This window comes from Crinia signifera, chromosome 12, assembly GCF_055691185.1.
Source record: "Crinia signifera chromosome 12, ASM5569118v1, whole genome shotgun sequence".
In the NCBI taxonomy this organism is placed as follows: Eukaryota; Metazoa; Chordata; class Amphibia; order Anura; family Myobatrachidae; genus Crinia; species Crinia signifera.
Genome location: NC_139228.1, coordinates 87,010,559 through 87,031,964, shown reverse-complemented (window position 1 = coordinate 87,031,964; position 21,406 = coordinate 87,010,559). Strand labels below are relative to the sequence as shown.

Genomic DNA, 21,406 nt, shown 5'->3' with positions numbered 1-21,406 from the left:
CCGGGCAGCGTCTGAGCGAGTGCTCAGATGCTGCCCGGCATTAGACTGCGCATGCACAGTCTAATCCCGAAATCCCGGGATTGGATTCTCCAATCCCGGGATTGAAATCCCGGACTTTTTTAGGCCAGATCCCGGGATCCCGCCGATCCCGATCCCGGGATTGGCCACACTACCCACAGTGTCCAGTTAGACAGCCAATAGGCTTAAATGCAACTGGCTGACAAGGTCAAAAGGTAAAAGGTCAACTGTGTCTAAGGGCAACAGGTTCAAAAGGTCAACATGGCAATTGTCGACACACACATGGTGGACGCAAGGCTAATGTCATTTTAGTGGCATCCAGGATTGGACTGGCCCACAGCACCAAGTCACTATGGGCCTGATTCAGTGGTTGGAGCACGGCGAACAGGTAAACGCAGCCCTGCGGAGCACCCCCCCAGTCCCTGTGCACGACTGAAAAAGTGTTCGCAGCCGTGCGCACGGGGAAAATCACTCATAATCAAATTATGGTCTACATAGCATATGTCGACATTACCAGAATGTTGACACAACTTACGGTCGACATGCTTCAGGCACAATGCCTCGCTGCTCTTGTCACACTATAATATTCTCACTCTATGCCCAACTAATGTCGACCATTTTCAGGTGTCAACCTTGTCACTGTCGATGTAGTGACTGTCGACCTAGAAATTATCGACCCAGCGACCATATACCGGTGGGGTGGGGGCTTTGGCGGATCCAGGCCCCTCCGACAACCCCGGGTCCAAGGAAATTCCTCCCCTCTTGACCCTGGTACTAGTCAATAAGTGGGTCCATTTATTCGTCTTTAGAAACATTCTAATTGTAATATTGAGAATACACAGATTTTGGTTTAGCATAAGAGCATAAGAGCAGTGTCATTACGAGCCAAAATGTATATTAAATGGAACAACCCATCAAGCAGAGTTTCCCAGGGGGCTGACACACAGGTGACGTTTTGAGTGGTCTCTAATGAGGCTCCACCGCACTTTGAGCCCTTGTCCTACAGCCTCTTTCACCGTCAGAGATTCAATTGCATTGCAGTTCTTCGGTATCCGATCTTTCCCCTACACTCACCAGTAATTCCTTCTCTGTCATTTCCTCCATCCCTGTTATCAAAGAAACACATTCAAATATTCTGTTGGGAAAGAAAAATCGGGCCAGAAAAATATAGAAATTGACCCAAACCTGATTATCCCCATTATACGCCTCATCGTAAACTGTTGTCCAACGGTGAGTTTCGGGTTTGCCGTAAACATCTAGAGGAACACGATATTTTTTGCAGCCAGAATCTTCTTCATTATCGACCAGACTCTTCTGCTGGGACTTGAATTGTACAGTTCTTCCTGCAACACTTTACACAAGCAAAAAACACAGCAGCACCGTGTTACTTCCACTATGACTGTAATCACCATTGCAGCAGTACTCATGTGTGTCAGCGGCATGTCTACAAAATACAGATGGATATGTAGACGTTCAGATTGAATGGACAAGTACAGAGAATGATTAAGGAGTATGCACTGTAGGTCAGTATTTCCCAAACTCAGTCCCAAAGGTAAAAGTGATGGGAGATTGGGGACACTATTCAATTGCTGCTTTATAATGCTTTTTGCAAAAAGTGCCGTTTGGGTACCCAACGGAAAACTTTTTGCACATTTCTTCTCATCAGCATGGGGGACAGCAGGAAGAAATGTCAGCACCCAGTGGTGAATAAAACAAACTGGGAAACGACAGAAAGTCTTGGAGGCAAGGCCCTTATTCTGGTTGACTCGCAAAGGAAAATTCTTTTTTAAATGGACCAAACCATGTGCACTGCAGGTGAGGCAGATGTAACATGTGCAAAGAGATTTAGATTTGGGTGGGTTATTTTGTTTCTGTGCAGGGTAAATACTGACTGATTTATTTTTACACTGCAATATAGATCTCACTTTGAAGTAAAACCCCACCCAAATCTAATTCTCTCTGCACATGTTACATCTGCCCCACCTGCAGTGCACATCGTGTTGTAGATTTGAGAAGGAATATACCTTTGCGAGTGAACCAGAATAAGGGTCTAAGAGGGCCCTGCTGCAAGTTTACAATCTATGCAATCAATCTTTTACTACAAGCCGGGTTGCACCCAGGATTTTGTACCCAGCTCCGACCCGGCTTGTGACACTTTTTACACCAGAGTCGCCAAACGGCATAAAGCCGAGCGGGTGATGTCGCCTGAGGCGGGTCCTGAGCCAGCGCTGAGAGATGAGAGCATCTCCCAGCGCAGGCTATGACATTTTAGGAAATGCGACCCGCGGCGCATCAACCCGGGTTACCGTTTACTCTGCACAGCGAGCCGGGTTGAATTCGTGTTCAACCCTGCTCGCTACCCAGGTTGAAATGCCGGGTTTCACGACCCAGGTTATTTCAAATGGGAGCGTTTACACCGACTGCAAACCTGGGTTTTTGCATTCTCCCGTGCAAAAACCATGTTATTTAGGCTAGTGGAAATGGGGTATAAGAGTGGTGCTTGCTGGGGGAGCAGCACAGCATCACACCCCTGCATCAGAGCCATGCTAACCTGCTCTCATTCCTTATTTATTATTACAGCAAATGGCTCTAAACAGTGGTGCGGTAGTTGGAGGGGTAAGTTTGGGGCGGTAGTTGGAGGGGGTAAGTTTGGGGCGGTAGTTGGAGGGGGTAAGTTTGGTGCGGTAGTTGGAGGGGTAAGTTTGGAACGGTAGTTGGAGGGGGTAAGTTTGGTGCTGTAGTTGGAGGGGGTAAGTTTGGGGCGGTAGTTGGAGGGGTAAGTTTGGGGCGGTAGTTGGAGGGGGTAAGTTTGGTGCTGTAGTTGGAGGGGGTAAGTTTGGGGCGGTAGTTGGAGGGGTAAGTTTGGGGCGGTAGTTGGAGGGGGTAAGTTTGGTGCTGTAGTTGGAGGGGGTAAGTTTGGGGCAGTAGCTGTAGGGGTGTTTGGGGCTGCAACCTGGGACATCAGGATCTGTTCACTTCTAACATGAATGGGGCAAAGGGTGCAAGTGATGCACCAGCAGCATGTGTGTACGTACAGCAAAATACTTACATTGCTGCCCTCTAGTGGCAGGCACCCATAAAGGCAGGCACACATTAAACAATTGAAGTCCGTCCCAAAGTACAGGTTCTGATGATGCCAAGCTTTGAGCAAAGATAGCAAAATTAGGTACTTGTGTATTATCACGGCGCCCATCGCACATCAGAGCCTGTTTTTTAATCGCATCGCATGCCATTTACCCGATGCACAGCGATGCGATTTAAGCCCCCTATACAATGTTAAATTGTATAAGCACCCTAATGGGAGTTTTTAAGCACCCTAATGGGGGCTTACAATGTTAAATGCACCCCCACGCCACCCCCAGTATGAACGTGAACCAGAAACGTGGTGAGTGCAGCGAGCCCGTGAGGAGCGGCGGTACGCGTCCTCCGACCTTTTCATACCCCCACTATCCACGTCGGTGTGGAGTTGATTTTATATAGTATGGCGAGTGCAGCAAACCACCGAGCCCGAAGCGTGGCGAGCGTAGCGAGCCCCGCGAGGGAACCCGTATTACTTCACATGTATTCCGCGTCCCCTCGCGGGGCTCGCTATGCTTCGGGCTTGGTGGTTCATAGTGGCGGTGGCTTGGGGGTCCATTTAACATGTAAGCCCCCATTAGGGTGCTTATACAGTGTATAATCGCATTGCATTGCATCGGGGGACATCGCGGAACATCGCTTTGCATACCATCGCATGCCTTATGGTCTGTAATGCGATGGGCGCCGTGATAATACACAAGTACCCAAAATTATAATAACTGCGGTACTAAGGGGTAGATTTATTAAGTGAAGTGATAAACTGTCTGGTTTTTATCACCGTCCAATCAGCTCCTACACTTGAAGTTACAGGCTTGGTTTGAAAAATTACAGGTAAGAGTTGATTGGCCGGTGATAAAAACCAGTTTATCACTTCACCGAGCTTAATAAATCTACCCCAAAATTACTAATTGAGTCAGCTCTGTTCAAGTATAAATAAATTAATAAATATATATATATATATATATATATATATATATACACAATATATATGTATATATATATATATATATATATATATATATATATATATATATATATATATATATACAATATATATATGGCTAACTGCTTCTCAGCTCTATGAGGTGAAGTACCGCCACTAACCACTAGAGGCCACTCGACGGACCAAATTACTCCTTTGTGTGCTAAAGTATGTCATAACAAAAAGGAAAGAAATTTTTGCAGGGACACTTATCAGTTTCGCTCTTGCTGGATATGGAGAGAGGGAGGTGTGAAGACAGAGATTGGAGGTAGGAGCAGACAGGGACTGGGGGTGAGGTGGAGAGATTGTGGGCTAAAAACTGTCATATATATATATACAGGGCTATTTTTCAGTAGGCTCCAGCAGGAACTGAGGCCCTTATTCTAGTTCACTCTTTCTGACAAAATATTTCTTAGATGGACAAAACCATGTGCACTGCAGGTGAGGCAGGTGTAAAACCCAACCAAATCTAATTATCTCTGCACAAGTAACACCTGCCTCACCTGCAGTGCACATGGTTTTGTCCATCTAAGAAATATTTTGTCAGAAAGAGTGAACTAGAATAAGGGCCTCAGTTCCTGCTGGAGCCTACTGAAAAATAGCCCTGTATGAAATACATTCTTTTTACAGGAAAACTACAAGTCTAAGGGGGGCCATTAAGGACTGCATGCTAGGACTTGTGGTTCCAAAGTCCTAGCATGCGGGGGAAGCCTTCTGGGACTTGTAGTTCTACTGTAAAATGCTATTTTTTTATTATAATTTACAGCCCAGCATCCACCGTCCTGGGACACCGGGGACAGCCCCGGGCTTCAGCCCTGGATATGGATCCCCCTTTAATGGATGGTTCCAACTCCCCCACCATCCAGGGCTGACCAGACACGGTGGTCCTGGTACGGCCGGGGGACCTTGTATAAAAAGTGTCCACCGGCTGTGTCATGACAACCCAGTTTTTTTTCCCCCTGTATCTTTGGAACCAGGATCAGTTCAAGAGCCTGGTGCTGGTTTCTAAAATACGGGGGGACCCCTACACATTTGTTCCCCTGTATTTTTGAAACCAGGCCCGGTCCAATTAGCCCGACGCTGGTTATGCTCAGATTTTTTTTTGGGAGATTTTTGGCAACATTTACAAAAAATGACACCCTATTACATTTGCGAGTTGTATACTTTATAATGGGAAAACATCTGGATGCAAACTGAAGTTTGGGAAAAAATTGACAGGTCAAAATGTGTGAATTTCGTAGCAAAAAGTATGATTTTTACAGCAATTCGTATCCTTTTACATGTGCGATTTTGGGAAAACGCGCAGATTCGGCCGTAGATACAAATGCATATACAACGTGTAAGAGAGAGTATAAAACAAACCAATGGTACCTTTCGGATGCTTTATAAGTTTGTCTCCGTAATATTCCCCTTTCTATATCCATGCTCAGCTTGTGAACAGTAACAGCGCCAATAACTAGAAGAGAATAGTATGGCAGTTTACTATTTTAAGTCTAATTCTGAAAATAAAACAGCACCATTGATACAGCACTTTCTATGGACCCCCCCCCCCCCCCCCCATGTCATGTGACAGTTCTGCTTCCTTTTCTAGTTACAATAGCCAAAATTGTCTCAAGAGAAACAAAAGATTACATCTAAAGGTCATATCGCAGAATAAAAATGGCTATAAATACATATGTCGGAGAGTAGGTCTTACTTGTGAGCTCTGCTGGCTGGAAATAAGTCCGCACTATGTTCTATGAGTGGTTTGTTGTGTCTGTCACCTGGATACAACCCATGAAGGTTGCCAGGACTGGAACAAGGAGTCGCTGTGTTTGAGAACTGGATAGAAATAAATGTTCTAGTGCTCCCCGGAGAAAACGACTCACAGACATCGCTATTATTAGAACCTTTGAAATGAACAATTTTAGACAGAAAACATAATTAAACTATTTCAATGAAAAGAATCATCTGTGGCGTTCGTTAATATTTAATTACATGGTTTGTCTCATTTCTACAAACCTTGATCACTTAGGCCCTTATTCTGTTTCGAGCGGTACGGCCCGCGTGCGGCCGTACCGCCGATGTTTTCCGTCTGCACATGCGCAGAGGTCAATCTGCGCATGTGCAGGCGAATTCGCCGCACATAACGTTACTACGCCGCAAAGGGGGCGTATAGGGGAGTGAGGGGCTTCATGCCCTCATTTCCCTATGTATACGCCCCGCGTTTCATGGGCGTTCCCATGCAAACGCGGGGCGTATGCATGGTAATGAGGGTATGACGCAACTCATGGGGGCGGAAAGCTGACGTCGCCGGATGTCAGCTTTCAGCCCCCATACAAGCTACCACACGGACGATTGTCCGTGTGGTCTCAGCTTGCGGGAGCTGCCGGGGCGTGCGGACCTGCCTTCGATGGTCGACGACCATCGAATGCAGGGGGCAGCTCCCACCATGGTGGAGGCGTACGCCTCCACCATTTTTATGCGGATCGCCAGCCGTCCGTGTACGGACGGCCGTGGCGATCCGTAGGGTGGGCGGGGATTGGTTTGTGCGGCCGGAGCCCCGTGTGCGGCTCTGGCCGCACCAACCAGAATAAGGGCCACATTTATTAAGCATTTTGCTAACTGGTCACAAGTTAACTGTGATCACTATAGGTATTGTAACAGTATATACAGCCGTTAGGGCGACGGTGTATCAGTGGGCATAGAGGGCGAGTCCTGTGAGGGGACGCAGTATACTGATACGGTGTCCATGTCAACACAAAAAATGTAACTCATGCTGACCTTTTTCATGTCGTCGTTTTGACCATGTCATAATAATAATGATTTTATTTATAGATTTCTCCAATAGGACTCAAGGCGCTTAACAGATATAATGAATGTAATACAGTACAGGAACAATGAAGTACTGAAAAGCTTTTCATAAACTATACATAACTTAAGGACTTAAGGAAACAGGAAAGTCTTGAGCCTGTTTTTGAAGGATTCTAGAGTGGGGGCCTCTCGACTGTGGGGACGAAATGTAGACATGATGCATGTCGTCATTTTTTCACGTGTCGACATTTTCAATAGTGGGCAACCTTTTGACTGTCGACACATACCCATTGTAACTGGGCTGGTGAAGCATAGTTGGTTGCAGACTGGTGCCATAAGTGGGGTAAATAAAGGCTGTATCTGGATGTTACCCTTCCAGGGGGTGATACCTAAAGGCCAGCAGCTTAGCATATGTGATCCATAGCAATGCAAATGCATATGCAAGTGCATATGACCCCCCCCCCCCCCCACACTCCCTGCACCCTACTTCCCACCTGTATTAGTGATTGATTCAATATTTCATGCACAATGCAAGGGATTGCAATGTCTCTGCCAGAGGTTACATGATCTGCCAGGGGTTGCATGCTTTTTGCCGGGGGGGGGGGTAAATTCTCTATGCCAGGGGGAATATGCTCCCTGTCAGGTTTTTTTTGCATAGAGCAACCAGGGGTTACATGCTCGTTGTCAAGGGAGGAGTGAGAGGTGAAGCCAGGCAGGGTGAGTGGTGGGACAGGCAGCCGGGCAGAGAACTGGCTGTATCGCTATCAGAGCAGGTCTGCGCTATTTGAATCTTGTGCCAGCTTGAGCGGTTCGGCAGCCAATCAGGAGCCACCCCTGACGCTCTCGAGTTCCGATTTGCTGCGCAAGATTTAAAATAGCCACACACCTGCTCTTCTTCATTGGGCCAGCGGCTATTATCTTTGCCGGCGGTGCGGCTGACGGACTCTCCCTCCCTGCTCTGTTCCCGGTCAATGTATAGTCACACATTATGCCAACAGTCAGGACTCCGGACACCTGGCTTAATTACCGGACTGTCCGGAGTAATCCTGGACAGGTGGTAACCCTACCTCACTCAGATGTGGCTGGAGTAGCGCCGGATAAGGTAGCAAAGTACGATGTTTGATACTTTGTGCATGCACTGGACACTGCACTTGTGCACTACTGGTCTATAATGGTGGACGCGGATACAAATGTTTAAGCATTCGCAAAAGGGCTTCTTTTTGCGCATGCATAAATCATATAACAAAAATTGGTACTTTCTCATCTTTGTGGCCACCGCCTACGCTACGGAACTTACGGAACTCTTCACGGCACCACCCTGGGTCCACGCCACCACCCTGGGTCCATGCCAACCTTCCTGTGTCCACGCCACCACCTATTACCTTTAGTAAAGTAGTGGCGAGCGATCCACCGTGCCTGAAGCGTGGCGAGCCCGCGAGGGGACAATGGTGCTGCTATTCCCGTAGCGGCTAACATATCCGGCATGGGTGCCGGACGGCTCCCCGACAGTCGGGATTCCGACAGTCATTCCTCCGACGTCGGAATCCCGACTGCTCCCTCGTGGGGGTCCACGACCCCCATAGAGGGAGAATAAAATAGGTGGTGAGCGCAGCGAGCCCGCAAGGGGCTTCATTGCGCTCCCCACGCTGTGCAGTCGGGATTCCGACGTCTGACTAATGACTGTCGGAATCCCGACTGTCGGGCTACTATACCACACCCATCTGGCATAGCGGTGGCTGCAAAGATGAGAAAGTACCAAAAAATGTAATTCAATTTCTTTAGATGCAATGGTCAGTTACTAAGATTCGATGGCAGAAGCCCAACCATCATTTGATGGTGAGTTTCCAAAGCCCATCTTCAGAATGGATCATTCAGTATCATCGATGATCTATGACTGATATAGAATGCTTACCATCGATGGTGTAGACCCACATGGTCGCCCACCCCTTCTACCCCTCCCTTTAAGGAAAGGGGCAGAGAGATTAGCCCCAACATAGCACCGCCCCCTGCCTCTGATTGGCCCGCGGCCATGTGTCTAGGAAAGCAGGTGGTGACCATCGCTGAGCAAAAGTAACGATGGTTGTAAGTTAACACGACTAGAAGTACACAATCGATGTTATCCGTCATATTGCCCGCCACGATGGTGACCATCGATGGTTGGCACACCGATTTCCAACCCTATCCTGAGACCCAGAAACGTAATATAAACACTCAGGCTACAGGTGACCATGGCACCGCCCCTAGCCTCTCTTCCAGCCAATCAGTGGCCGGGTGTCGGTTCCTCCACGATCTCTGATTGGGGGAGCGTGTGACGTAAAGGCCGGGTGCCCGGGGAAGGGCCGTGTGCGCCTGCGCAGCAGACTGGTGACCGGAGGTTGGCGCGCTTGTGTTGTCCCCGCCCCTCAGCCAGGTCTCCGCCGCCGGGCGCCGCCATGCCGAAGCGCTCGTTCCCCTTCGAGAGCCTGGCCCCGCCGCAGCTGAAGACCCACATCAGCCAGAAGGAGCTGAGCCAGGGCGTGTGCGGCGAGCACCTCAAGCGGGAGATCTTTGGTGAGAGCCGGGCATTTCTCCGGGAGGCCAGGGCATGCTGGGACTTGTAGTACCACAGCTTGCTGCTTCCATCGCCCTAGGGGCTGGCTGGTGGGTGGGAATGTTCTGTCACTGCTTCTTGCACTTATATCGCAGGGACTTGTGCTGGGGTTATGTAATGGGTGATCACATGTGCCCGGGAGCTGTGCTGGGGGGCACAGGGCTGCAGGTGGCATGTGCCGGGGAGCTGTGCTGGGGGGCACAGGGCTGCAGGTGGCCTGTGCTGGGGGGCACAGGGCTGCAGGTGGCATGTGCCCGGGAGCTGTGCTGGGGGGCACAGGGCTGCAGGTGGCATGTGCCCGGGAGCTGTGCTGGGTCCTGCTGTAGGTAATGGGTGATCACAGGTGTGGTGGGTGGCACAGGGCTGCAGGTGGCATGTGCCCGGGAGCTGTGGTGGGTGGCACAGGGCTGCAGGTGGCATGTGCCCGGGAGCTGTGCTGGGTCCTGCTGCAGGTCTGGCATGAGAGGGCATACATAGCTACTACAGTCTGGCAGGTCATCATGGGACTTGTAGTTCCTTAGCAGCTTGAGGGTCACCTTCTGGGGTGGGTGTCGTGCCTTGGGGGATGTTGAAGAGACACCCACCCCTGAGACACTTCAGCGGGCATGTCCGAACTATGGCCCTCATGCTTTTGTGAAACTACAAGTCCCATCATGCCTTTCCACAGTTCTGCTATTTGGGAATGCTAAAACTACGTGGCAAGGCATATGCTGGGATGTGTAGTTTCACAACAGCTGGATGGCCATAGTTTGGACATGCCTGCATTACAGCCTCACTGTATGGGTCCAGGTTTTTACTACTGGTCTATCTGGTGACCGGTGTCACAGACCCACCCACCGGATGGGTCACCCCCTGGGCAGGACCCTACAAACTCCGGAATAACCGTTAGATGAATGGGGTCCATTACTGATTTTTACCTATTCTCTATAGGGTGTGTACTTGACCATTCTGAAACAAGAAGCCTTCTCTATTAGTAGTGGATTTAAATGGCTGCTTTGGCGTTTTCTTGCTACCTGGCTATTCACAAACCTACAACTGTGTGTCCTATTTATTAATGCTGGCATATTCTGCTGCACTATATAACTGGGAGCAATTAATGAGTTTGCACTATTGTTTCAGCATTTTGTACTATAAATGTATACCCCTTTCAGATCCATATACACTGGTCCAGCCCAAACCTGTGTCACAGCGGCGGTTGAACCAAGGTTATTCCCAACAGAACCTGGCCTTTCCCTGACCCGGGTCTATACAGTGAATGTTTCCAGATGTCATCTTCAAGTGCTACTGCACAGGTTCTCAAAGTCTGTCCTCAGGACCCCACACAGTGCATGTTTTGTACGTCTTCTCACAGAATCGCAAGTGAAATAATTGGCTCCACATGTGGATCTTTTAAAATGTGCCAATGAGTATTGAATGCACCTGTGCTCCTGCCGGGTGACCTAGAAAACATGAACTGTGTGTGGGGTCCTGAGCACTGAGTTTGAGAACCACTGTGCTACTGCTAGCAGCCAGTCTGGTAGTATGCAGCACAACCTGCATCATCGTGACTCAAGCTGGATTGTTCCATGTCCAACCTCCACCCTTAAGGATTGAGGTGTAGATTTATTAAGCTCGGTGAAGTGACAAAGTGTCTGTTTTTTATCACTGGCCAATCAGCTCCTACCTGTGAAGTTACAGGCTCGGTTTGAAAAATGACAGGTAGAAGCTGATTGGCCGGTGATAAAAAACAGACAGTTTATCACTTCACCGAGCTTAATAAATCTCGTCTGTCACAACCCGGTAATAACACAGGTTATTTTGGCAGTCTGAAAAGGGTTTAGTGAGCAGTAATAAAGGAAAGGTGCAATCTATTTGTGAGAGCTCTTTGTGTAACAGGCTTCCCACTCAGGTTTGTTTCACATCCCAGCTAAAACCGTCATTGTGATTGGTACACGGCCTAGCGACGTGTATACACAAGCGATGCTAGATTGCTCAGCACTGTGTGCTGAGCAATCGGTCAGGGCCGGTGTTCTCCGATGAGGAGACTGGCACCAACTGATCTTAACAACCAGTGTGCTGGTTATCACAGAGAGATGGCCGTTATCACTATTGCACCAATGCACGCAGTGATGAAGGGGCGTTTTCTGAGGGATGTAGTTAAAGAAACATCGCTCAGAAAATGACTGTATAACATTACATGTGTAGGCTCCATTAGGTGGATGGAGAGAGTAGAGGACCAATGAGAAGCTGCAAACTCTGATCCGCTTGTCTCCTGCTAGTTTCTTCTCCAACTCATGCTGCTTTCCCACTGCCTACCCGGGTAAAGACACTTTTTTTTAAACGGGTCTTTACCCGGGTAAGAGCCACAAAGACCCTTTCCCACTGCAGCTTTTAAACAGTAAATTACCGTTTAAAAGCAGTAAATGTCCCATTCACACTTACCCGTGTAAACCACAAAGCAACACGTTTAAACTCTCTAGTAAACCTTGCCTGTCATTAAAAACATCACGTGCACCAATCATGTTCTTAACCTTTATTATTATTTCTAAATACCGTTTAACCCCTTCCTGACAGAGCCAGTTTTTGCGTTCCTGACAGAGCCCTTTTTTTCAAATCTGACATGTCTCACTTAAGTGGGGATAACTTTTTTTTGCTTTTACTTATCCCAGTGATTTTGAGATTGTTTTTTCGTGACACATTGTACTTCAAATTAGTGGTAAATTTGGGTCGATACAGTCTGTGTTTTTTTGTGAAAAATACCAAAATATCGTGAAAAAATGGAAAATTTAGCAATTTGCAAAATGTTAAATTTTCTGCTTGTGAGACAAATAATCATACCACTCAAAATAGTTAATAACTAACATAGACCATATGTCTACTTTATGTTTCCATCATTATTTCAACTTCCTTTTCATTTTTTTGGACACTAGGAGGCTTACAATATGAATAGCAAATTCTCAAATTTTCAAGAAAATTTCAAACACTGATTTTTTTTTTTTAGGGACCAGTTCAGTTCTGATGTGACTTTGAGGGACTTGTATGTGAGACACCCCCATAAATGATACCATTTCAAAAACTGCACCCCTCACAGTATTCAAAACAGCATTTTGGAAGTTTGTTAACCCTTTAGGTGTTTCACAGGAATTAAAACAAAGTGTAGGTGAAATTTCAAAATTTCATTTTTTTTGCAATTTTAATACATTTTTCTAAGGAACACAGTACATTTTACTAGAGAAATGTGACTAAAAATTGATTCCCCCAATTCTTTTGTTTTCATAAATATCCTATATGTGGCCCTAGTGTGCACGTTGACCAAACCACAGGCTTCATAATAGAAGGAGCACCTACTTGATTTTGGAGCCTCCTTTTTATGAGATTATTTTTTAGGCACCATGTAGGTTTCTAGGCACCATAAGATGCTAAAAGTTAGGAACCCCCCCACAAGTGACCCCATTTTGCAAACTACACCCCTCAGGGAATTCATCTAGGGGTATAGTGTACATTTCAAACCCCCAGGGGTTTCACCAATTTTGATACAAGTGGGCAGTGAAAATGAAAAAATACATTTTTACACAAAAATGCAGTTCTGGCTCAAAATTTTTCATTTTCACAAGGAATGAAGGAGAAAAAGCACCCCAAAATCTGTGCCCCAATTTCTCCCGAGTACGTCAATGCCTCACATGTGACCAAAAAATACCAGTTGGGTGCATGGCAGGACTCAGAAGGGAAGGAGTGATTTTTGGATTTTGCAGCTCAGATTCTGGTGGAATTTTGGTGGGTGCTATGTCGCATTAGCAAGACCCCCCAAGCACCAATACAGTGGAACCCCCCCACAAGTCACCCCATTTTGCAAAGTACACCCCTCAGGGAATTCATCTAGGGGTATAGTGTACATTTCAAACCCCCAGGGGTTTCACCAATTTTGATACAAGTGGGCAGTGAAAATGAAAAATTACATTTTTTACACAAAAATGCAGTTCTGGCTCAAAATTTTTCATTTTCAGAAGGAATGAAGGAGACAAAGCACCCCAAAATCTGTGCCCCAATTTCTCCCGAGTACGGCAATGCCTCATGTGTGACCAAAAAGTGGCATGACTCAGAAGGGAAGGAGTGATATTTGGATTTTGCAGCACAAATTCTGGTGGAATGATGGTGGGTGCTATGTCGCATTAGCAAGACCCCCAAAGCACCAATACAGTGGAACCCCCCCACAAGTGACCCCATTTTGCAAACTACACCCCTCAGGGAATTCATCTAGGGGTATAGTGTACATTTCAAACCCCCAGGGGTTTCACCAATTTTGATACAAGTGGGCAGTGAAAATGAAAAATTACATTTTTTACACAAAAATGCAGTTCTGGCTCAAAATTTTTCATTTTCAGAAGGAATGAAGGAGACAAAGCACCCCAAAATCTGTGCCCCAATTTCTCCCGAGTACGGCAATGCCTCACATGTGACCAAAAAATATCAGTTGGGTGCATGGCAGGACTCAGAAGGGAAGGAGTGATTTTTGGATTTTGCGGCTCTGATTCTGGTGGAATGAATGGTGGGTGCTATGTGGCATTAGCAAGACCCCCGAAGCACGGTGAAATTATGAACCTAATAATCCATAGATGTGTGGTATATTTTAAAACACTCCTTTATACATAGGCCGGGTTTGTCGGGGCAAGTGTCACACTGGAAAATAGTTTGCTTTCTTATTCCCTTTTTATAGCAAACTTTGCACCTTTTTTGTGTCCTGCCCTTTTTTCCAGTGGAGGGGATTTCATCAGGAAAATGCTGCCCTGGTACAATACGGGGGCCAGTACTAGAAGTACTGGGGCCCTCTGCCTGCTGGTTCCCAAATATTAGGCCCTTTATGACTTCCTCTTGAAAGTGCATAAATGTCCCCCTCTGGCCGGTAGAACGGAATAGCACGTAAGCGTTATACAGTGCCATCTGGATGATATACACGGCCACCTTCTTGTACCAGATTTTTGTTTTCCGCAGGGCACTGTACGGCTTCAGTACCTGATCTGAAAGATCCACTCCGCCCATGTACCTATTGTAATCCAGGATACAATTAGGTTTTGAGGTGTGGGTACTGGTACCTCGTACAGGGATGGAGGTGGTACTGTCTCCATGAATTGTTGTCAGTATAAGGACATCCCTCTTGTCCTTATATTTGACCAACAACATATTTTCGGTGCATATTCCCCTGCTTTCACCCCTTCTCATTACTTGGGCAATGTGCGTTTTTGGGAGGCCTCTTTGGTTCTTGCGCACAGTACCGCAAGCTGCTGTACCTCTTGAACCAAGGGCCTTAAACAGGGGGATGCTAGTGTAAAAGTTATCCACATAGAGGTGATAACCTTTATCCAGGAAGGGGTGCACTAAATCCCAGACAATTTTTCCACTAACACCTACGAGGGAGGGGGGGCATTCTGGCGGTTCAATTCTTGAATCCTTCCCTTCATATACCCTAAACATGTGGGTGTACCCTGAGGTGCTTATACATTTTTATGCCATACCTTGCCCTCTTACTGGGAAGGTACTGGCGGAATTTAACCCTTCCTTTAAAATGTATAAGGGACTCGTCAATGCAAATAAATTTTTCAGGGATGTACATCTCTGCAAATTTGGCACTGAAATGATCAATGACCGGCCTGACTTTGAATAGCCGGTCAAAGGTGGGATCATCTCTGGGTGGGCACTGTGCATTATCGGTGTAATGTATAAATTTAAGAATTGTCTCAAAACGAGTCCGGGTCATGGCCATACGGTAAAATGGGGTGCTGTACAGAACATCTGTACTCCAATATTGCCTAATTTCTGGCTTTTTTACTATGCCCATATGAAACACCAGACCCCAAAACGTCATCATCTCTACTGCATCTACAGGGGTCCACCTAGCAAATGATGACGTGGGGTTTTGAGCAATAAACTGCTGGGCATATAAATTAGTTTGGTCCACCATTAAATTTATAAAATCATCAGAGAAAAATAATTTTAAAAAGTCAATTTCTCTGAGACCTGTGGAATCAAATTGGATTCCTGGCATGGCCAAAAACTCAGGAACCTGGGGCTCAAAATTGTCTGGTGGTGGGGTCCATACGAGATCAATTATTGGGGGGGGGGGGTCTCAGCTGCTCTACGGGGGCGTCTTTGAGGGGGTCCCTCATCACCAGAGGAGGAAGAGGAGCTTAAGACGAATCCTTCAAATTCCCCGCTTCCCTCACTGGCTGTGTCAGAGTCAGAGGCAAGCATGGCATATGCCTCCTCCGCTGAATACATTCTTCTGTATGACTGGGATGACATTTGGGATGCCATTTTTATTTTTGTGTTACTGGTAGTGAAATGTTTCAACACGTGTATAGTGTAGGGGGGGGGTACAAACTTTATTTCAACCCGGGGGGTATGTAGTGTGTATGTAGTGCAGAAAAAAAAAAAAATACTTTATACAGGAATTTGATCCCAATATAAAAAAAAAAATTGAAGGGGTTAAAAAAAAAAAAAAAAAAAAGGTCCTGCGCCAAAAATTGAGCACAGATGTTGGTCAGTAAACTGAACAGCGCTCAAAGGCAACAGGAATTTGATAAAAAAAAAAAAAATAGATCAACCCTGTGCCGAAAAAGCTGATCAGTGATGTACGTCACTGATCAGCGCACAGTGGCCACAGGACACCCACAAAATCACAGTGTGTGTAAAAACAAAAAAGGTGATCAGTGATGCGACACTGATTACCAGTGAGGGGCAGCAGGTGCACAACCTTTAGTGCAACTGGCAGCAACTGACAGGTATATATATAAAAAAAAAAAAACCTGCGCCCCCAAAAAGTTGCTGATCAGCACAGTTATACTGATCAGCACAAAAGGGGGGGTAGCAGACACAAAATATACACTCTCTGTCACTATCTCTCTCTATCTCTCTCTATCTCTCACTATCTATCACTCTAGGACACTGCAGCAGCAGCAGTTATTGACAGTTGACAGTTATATGTATAAAAAAAAACCTGCACCCCCAAAAAGGGGGGGTAGCAGACACAAAATATACACTCTCTGTCACTCTCTGTCACTATCTCTCTCTATCTCTCTATCTCTCACTATCTATCACTATCTATCACTCTATGACACTGCAGCAGCAGCACTGACAGTTATATATATAAAATTAAACCCCTGCACCCCCAAAAAGGGGGGTAGCAGACACAAATCTCTCTATCTCTCTACCTCTCACTATCTATCACTATCTATCACTATCTATCACTGTATGACACTGCAGCAGCAGCACTGACAGTTATTTAAACCCCTGCACCCCCAAAAAGGGGGGGGTAGCAGACACAAAATATAGCTCTCTCTGTCACTATCTCTGTCACTATCTCTCTCTATCTCTCTATCACACTGCAGCAGCAGCAGGAAGTCCCAAGAAGTCAGATCCAGGAAGCGTCCAGCACGCTACAAGCGGTGATCAGGTAAGGTATTTGCAAGGATCAGGTAAGTATTAGGCAAGGATCAGGTCGGTATCACGGCAGACAGGCACGGTGACCGTTCTGCACGCTATTCCAGACCGGAATGGCGTCTGCAGCGCAGTCACCGTTAGTTTAAATGTCGCGCCTTGGCTGTGATTGGTCCGTGGGTCCCACGGACCAATCACAGCCTTGGGGGCAGGTGGGGTGAGGTGTCATCGTCACCGATGACCCCCTCATGCCCCCTGACGCCCGGCGGTGATTGACACCTGTGTTACCGAGCGTCTGATTCGCTGGTAACACAGGAAAACGCTGTGAATGGCTGTTCACACTGAACAGCCAATCACAGCGATCGCCGACGGGGGGGCGGCATCGCAGCCCCCCCTGGGCATGCAGGGACATGTCTGCTGTCAGGGACAGCAGACATCGTCCCTCTGTCACTGCGTCTCGAGACGCAGTGACAGTTTAAAGTCATGACGTACATTTATGCCATGTGTCGGGAAGTACATCCCGGCCATGACGTAAATGTACGTCAAATGTCGGGAAGGGGTTAAAACCCTTTCCCATTGCCAAAAAAACGGCTCTTACACGGGTAAAACACTGCTTTTTACCCGGTTAACAAATACCGGTATTTGTTACCCGTGTAAAGCAACCTGGAGCTTTCCCACTGCAGCTCTAGCCGTTTAAAAAGGCTAAAAAAACTGCATTTTACCGTGTAAAGCCTGCAGTGGGAAAGGGGCATCATTTAGTTGGTGCCCCAACGTAGCCTCTACAGTAAGTGGGCGTATTCTCTACCTATGATGCCTCAAATGGGTAAAATGCTTAGGGAATTGCCAATACTGGTTAAACATCCTAGACATGGGCATCAACCATCAGTCAATGGATACGATGGTAACTGACCATTGCATGAAAGGAACTTGTTAGAATTCATGAAAAATAACCCTGCTTGCACAATCATTGCAGGGTGAGTGCACGTGAGCAAAACCTCTGCAGTGTGCTGCCTGCTGATTGGACCATAAAATGTTTATGATGATGGCAATACTGCCTGGGTAGTCTGGTTTCCTCTCCCAACACCTATCTGATGTACAATACAAAGTTATTTGGGGTGTGGTACAGGGGTCCGACTGTCATTAGCCTGACGTCAGTATCCCGACTGTCCGGACTCAGACAGCATGGTGAGCACAACTAATCTCCAGCGTCCCACAATAGATAGCGATGCAAAAATGCCCAGTGTGTATGCTCCTTAACATACGCTGCAGTGTCTGTGGGAGGAAGTAATGCAAGGCATGAATGTCCATGTGGTGCTAATCTGTTTTTCTTTTACTTTTGTTTAGAGAAAACGAAAAAACTCCTGTTCAGTGGCGCGAAAGCCATTATGGGGAGTCAGGCGCACCAGAATAAGAATAATCCAGAAGGAGATAATCCTGTGCATGAATTACTGAGCGGACAGACCACTATTGGACAAGATGGAAAGCTACACAGAGCCACTCAGACATGTAAGGGTGACTGGGAATGCTGAGTGTTGGACACCGTGTTGTGTGGTTGCTGCTATATTAATCACCAAAGTGGGATATGGATTGTACAGGTCTCTCCCCATGCTAACGTGAATGGGGTGCCTGTGCCTTTCTGTATATAGGCTGCATGTAGGCTTGAGGACCCAACAACACTGAATCCCTATGCAGTCTTAAAAGCAACTAGGAACATCTATGCACTTAACCAGTCTTGCTGTGCTCCACACTTCCCAAATGATAACAGACCTACCTCACAGTCCTGTCCTGAGTTTCCCGATGTATTTGACTGAATTAAGGATCTGTCTGGGAAACGCAAAATCTGTGCGTTTAGCAGGAGACGTCTATTAGGTGCATACTTCTCCAACATAAGCTGCACATCTTCCTTTGTTTGTAGGCTGTTAAAACGTATCTGGTATTTAGATTGTTACTAAAGTAATTCTTGCGCCTTCCTTGTTACGGCCAAACATCCACAGTGCCGCAGACTCTCAAGGCACCAACACTGTACAGCAAGGTACACCTGCAGCATGTGCTACAGATTTACTATGCTAGTGACTCTACAGTCTAACTGCGTTGTGGTGCTAAATATGCCAATTGGCAGGTAGGTTTTATCCGTCTAATGCAGTTAAGGTCCATACACACTGGGCGACTATGCCCAGCGTGTATGAACAGCGATGATGACAATCGCTGTGGGGAAAGGCGCTCAGTGCATACACTGAGCGGCTTTCGCCCGGCGCCAATGGGGGGGGGGGGGGAGGATGGCGTTGCGTAGCCGAGCGCTATGCAAAGATGTCCTGAAAGCCGCTCATCTGCTGGTACAACCAGCAGATGAGCGGCTTTCCTGCGATGTTGCGGGAGCGCGCAGCAGCGCCCATCGCCGGGCCATACACACTGGGCGGCTCTGAGCTGAAAGCTGCTCAAACTTGCTGTTTTGAGTGACTCTCAGCTCAGTCGCCCAGTGTGTACGGGCCTTTAGTGTCTGATTGGATCAAATGTTGTCATGAGACTCTTATGTTTACACTCTGCATTATCATTGGTGGGTTACTGAAGTGTACAGCACTTAATTTACATCAGTGGGTCTAAACTCTAGTCCTCAAATACCAGGTCTTCGTGCCCAATATGTGATGGGTGGTTGTATTTGTATGTATGACCAGAAACACCAATATTCCATTTTGGTGCCATCTGACTGGATTTTGGGTTTACATATTCCATTAGTTTAAAAAAAATAAAAAAATTGACATTCAGATGTCTATCCTTTTAAATGAGGACTGAAGGAGAATACGGATGTTAACTACCTGTAACTTTGAGGATCTAATAATAATTGAAAGTTACTAGTTATTTCGGACTGCATAAATGTATTTTTTTTTTTTAATCAGCGCTGCCTGTGGGAGGATCCAAAGCCTGCTCTTCCTGCGTCCGATCAGTCGGCGACAAAGAAGCGTGTAAGCACTGTGAGCGGTACATTTGCAGACAGTGTAGCACCCCCTGCAGTTGCTGCTCCTCGGTATCTTGCTCCTACTGCACTGTTGTCATGTGAGTATCTCTGACCGTAGAGCACTTGCTCTGTACTGTTGTGTGTGGATTTGTAAATTGTCCCGTGAGAGTAGCAAATTGACAGCTATGAGCTCCTCAAACGCAAATATTTCCATGTCGCACAAGTCCTATATACACTTCTGTAGTACTAAAGACTGTTGCTGAAAACCCAGCATTCAGGGTGTCTAATGCATGGGCATAAGGTCACAAGTGCTTCTGTGGGCAGCTACCTATTCTATTCTCCCTATACGGGGGTCGTGGAAAATAGCCGTCGGGAACCAGGCTGTCTGTTATGACAGTCGGGATCCCGACGTCGGGTGAATGCCTGTCAGGATCCCGTCCAGCACCCTAAACCAAAATTAAATCTTTAAACAAGGGGTATTCAAAATGCACATCTCCAGCTGATGTAGAACTACACCTCCCAGCATGTCCTCTGTGTTGCTATTAGGTTGTTCTACAGCTGCTGGAGGGCTGCAGGTTCAAAGTCCTTGACATAAATCATCATCTTTGTTGCATGCGATGCACTGATCGGACGCTGGTATTTGTCTGTTCCTGATATGTTGTTTCTTTGTTCTAGTGATGGTGAATTCGGGGAGAGGGTGTTCTGCACAGCGTGTTCTGTATATGAAGTGTAAATAAGGGAAATGATCCTGCAATATGCATGTTGTCCATGTTTTATTTCTCTGTACAGCTGTTATTTTTATATATCGATATTTTTGTATCTAAAATTGAAATGTTTAAATAAAGTTTATTAGAAAGTAATACTGGCCACTAGGTGGCAGTGCAGTCTTTCTGATTTTGTCCTTTAGTTGGGGGGGGTAGTAAACATGTTCCTGGCTAGTTTTATGAATGGGGAATGTAACATTCATGATCTGGAATTCCTGAGCATTGCCGATTAGCCTCATTGGTCCCCAAAGCTTTGAGTCGCGGCACCCCAGAGTATCACCCAAAAAAAAAAACTCGCTGCACACTTAGGCCAAAATAAGTTTAGAAAAAACATAAAATTAAGCTTTGCTTCTTCTTGTACACGTTTTTAGTTTTGGCAGCCTCCGGCACTGGTTTTGTCTGTCACATTGACCTTTAAATAATTTGAATTGGGCCTGGACCACCAAGCCCAGGGCACAGTTCAGGAACCACTGGCCTAAGCTACTGTGTTAAGAATTGACCTCACAAAAGCCAGTGCCTATCTGGGTTCATTGTGAATCTTTTGTGCAGTGGGGTTGAATATTTCTAATCTAAATGATGTTATTTTGACTGTTCACTCTAAGCAGGAACACCTGGTTAGGTTGAGCTTGGGGCTCGAATGAGATACTAGCAAGGCGTTTCTCCATTTATGTCAGTTTATATAGTGCCTGCAGGGCCGGTGCCAACCACTAGGCAGCTTTAGGCATTTGCCCACTCCCCTGCTGGGATGAGTTTTGTCCTTGGCAGCTTCTGCAGATTTCTATGGTACCTGGCGGCTTACTACTGCCCTCCAGTGGCTG

General features: G+C 46.7%; 1 protein-coding gene and 1 long non-coding RNA gene across 3 annotated transcripts; one reads left to right on the top strand and one right to left on the bottom strand.

Annotated features, from left to right (window-relative positions):
- Positions 1-115: 115 nt before the first annotated feature.
- Positions 116-8,887, bottom strand: LOC146049587 (uncharacterized). Of its 2 annotated transcripts, none has more exons than XR_014466142.1 (5): positions 8,784-8,887; positions 5,775-5,967; positions 5,450-5,534; positions 1,204-1,369; positions 116-1,124 (listed from the first exon to the last, which is right to left on the bottom strand). It is a non-coding gene; the product is annotated as an uncharacterized LOC146049587 (long non-coding RNA). The 2 variants fall into 2 exon arrangements; XR_014466143.1 differs by lacking the exon at positions 8,784-8,887 and adding an exon at positions 8,169-8,203.
- Positions 8,888-9,200: 313 nt separating this feature from the next.
- On the top strand, positions 9,201-20,684 carry SIVA1 (SIVA1 apoptosis inducing factor). The gene is made up of 4 exons (XM_083165934.1): positions 9,201-9,421; positions 18,216-18,377; positions 19,766-19,922; positions 20,500-20,684. Exons 1-4 carry the CDS (start codon positions 9,304-9,306, stop codon positions 20,555-20,557), a joined length of 495 nt encoding a protein of 164 aa, XP_083022060.1. The 5' UTR covers positions 9,201-9,303; the 3' UTR covers positions 20,558-20,684.
- The last annotated feature ends 722 nt before the right edge of the window (positions 20,685-21,406 follow it).

Excerpts from the sequence above, each read along its gene's own strand:
- SIVA1 (XM_083165934.1), top strand. The coding sequence starts at position 9,304 with ATGCCGAAGCGCTCGTTCCCCTTCGAGAGCCTGGCCCCGCCGCAGCTG. Across the intron at positions 9,422-18,215 it reads CCTCAAGCGGGAGATCTTTG|AGAAAACGAAAAAACTCCTG; the intron begins GTGAGAGCCGGG and ends ACTTTTGTTTAG. Across the intron at positions 18,378-19,765 it reads ACACAGAGCCACTCAGACAT|CGCTGCCTGTGGGAGGATCC; the intron begins GTAAGGGTGACT and ends TTTTTTAATCAG.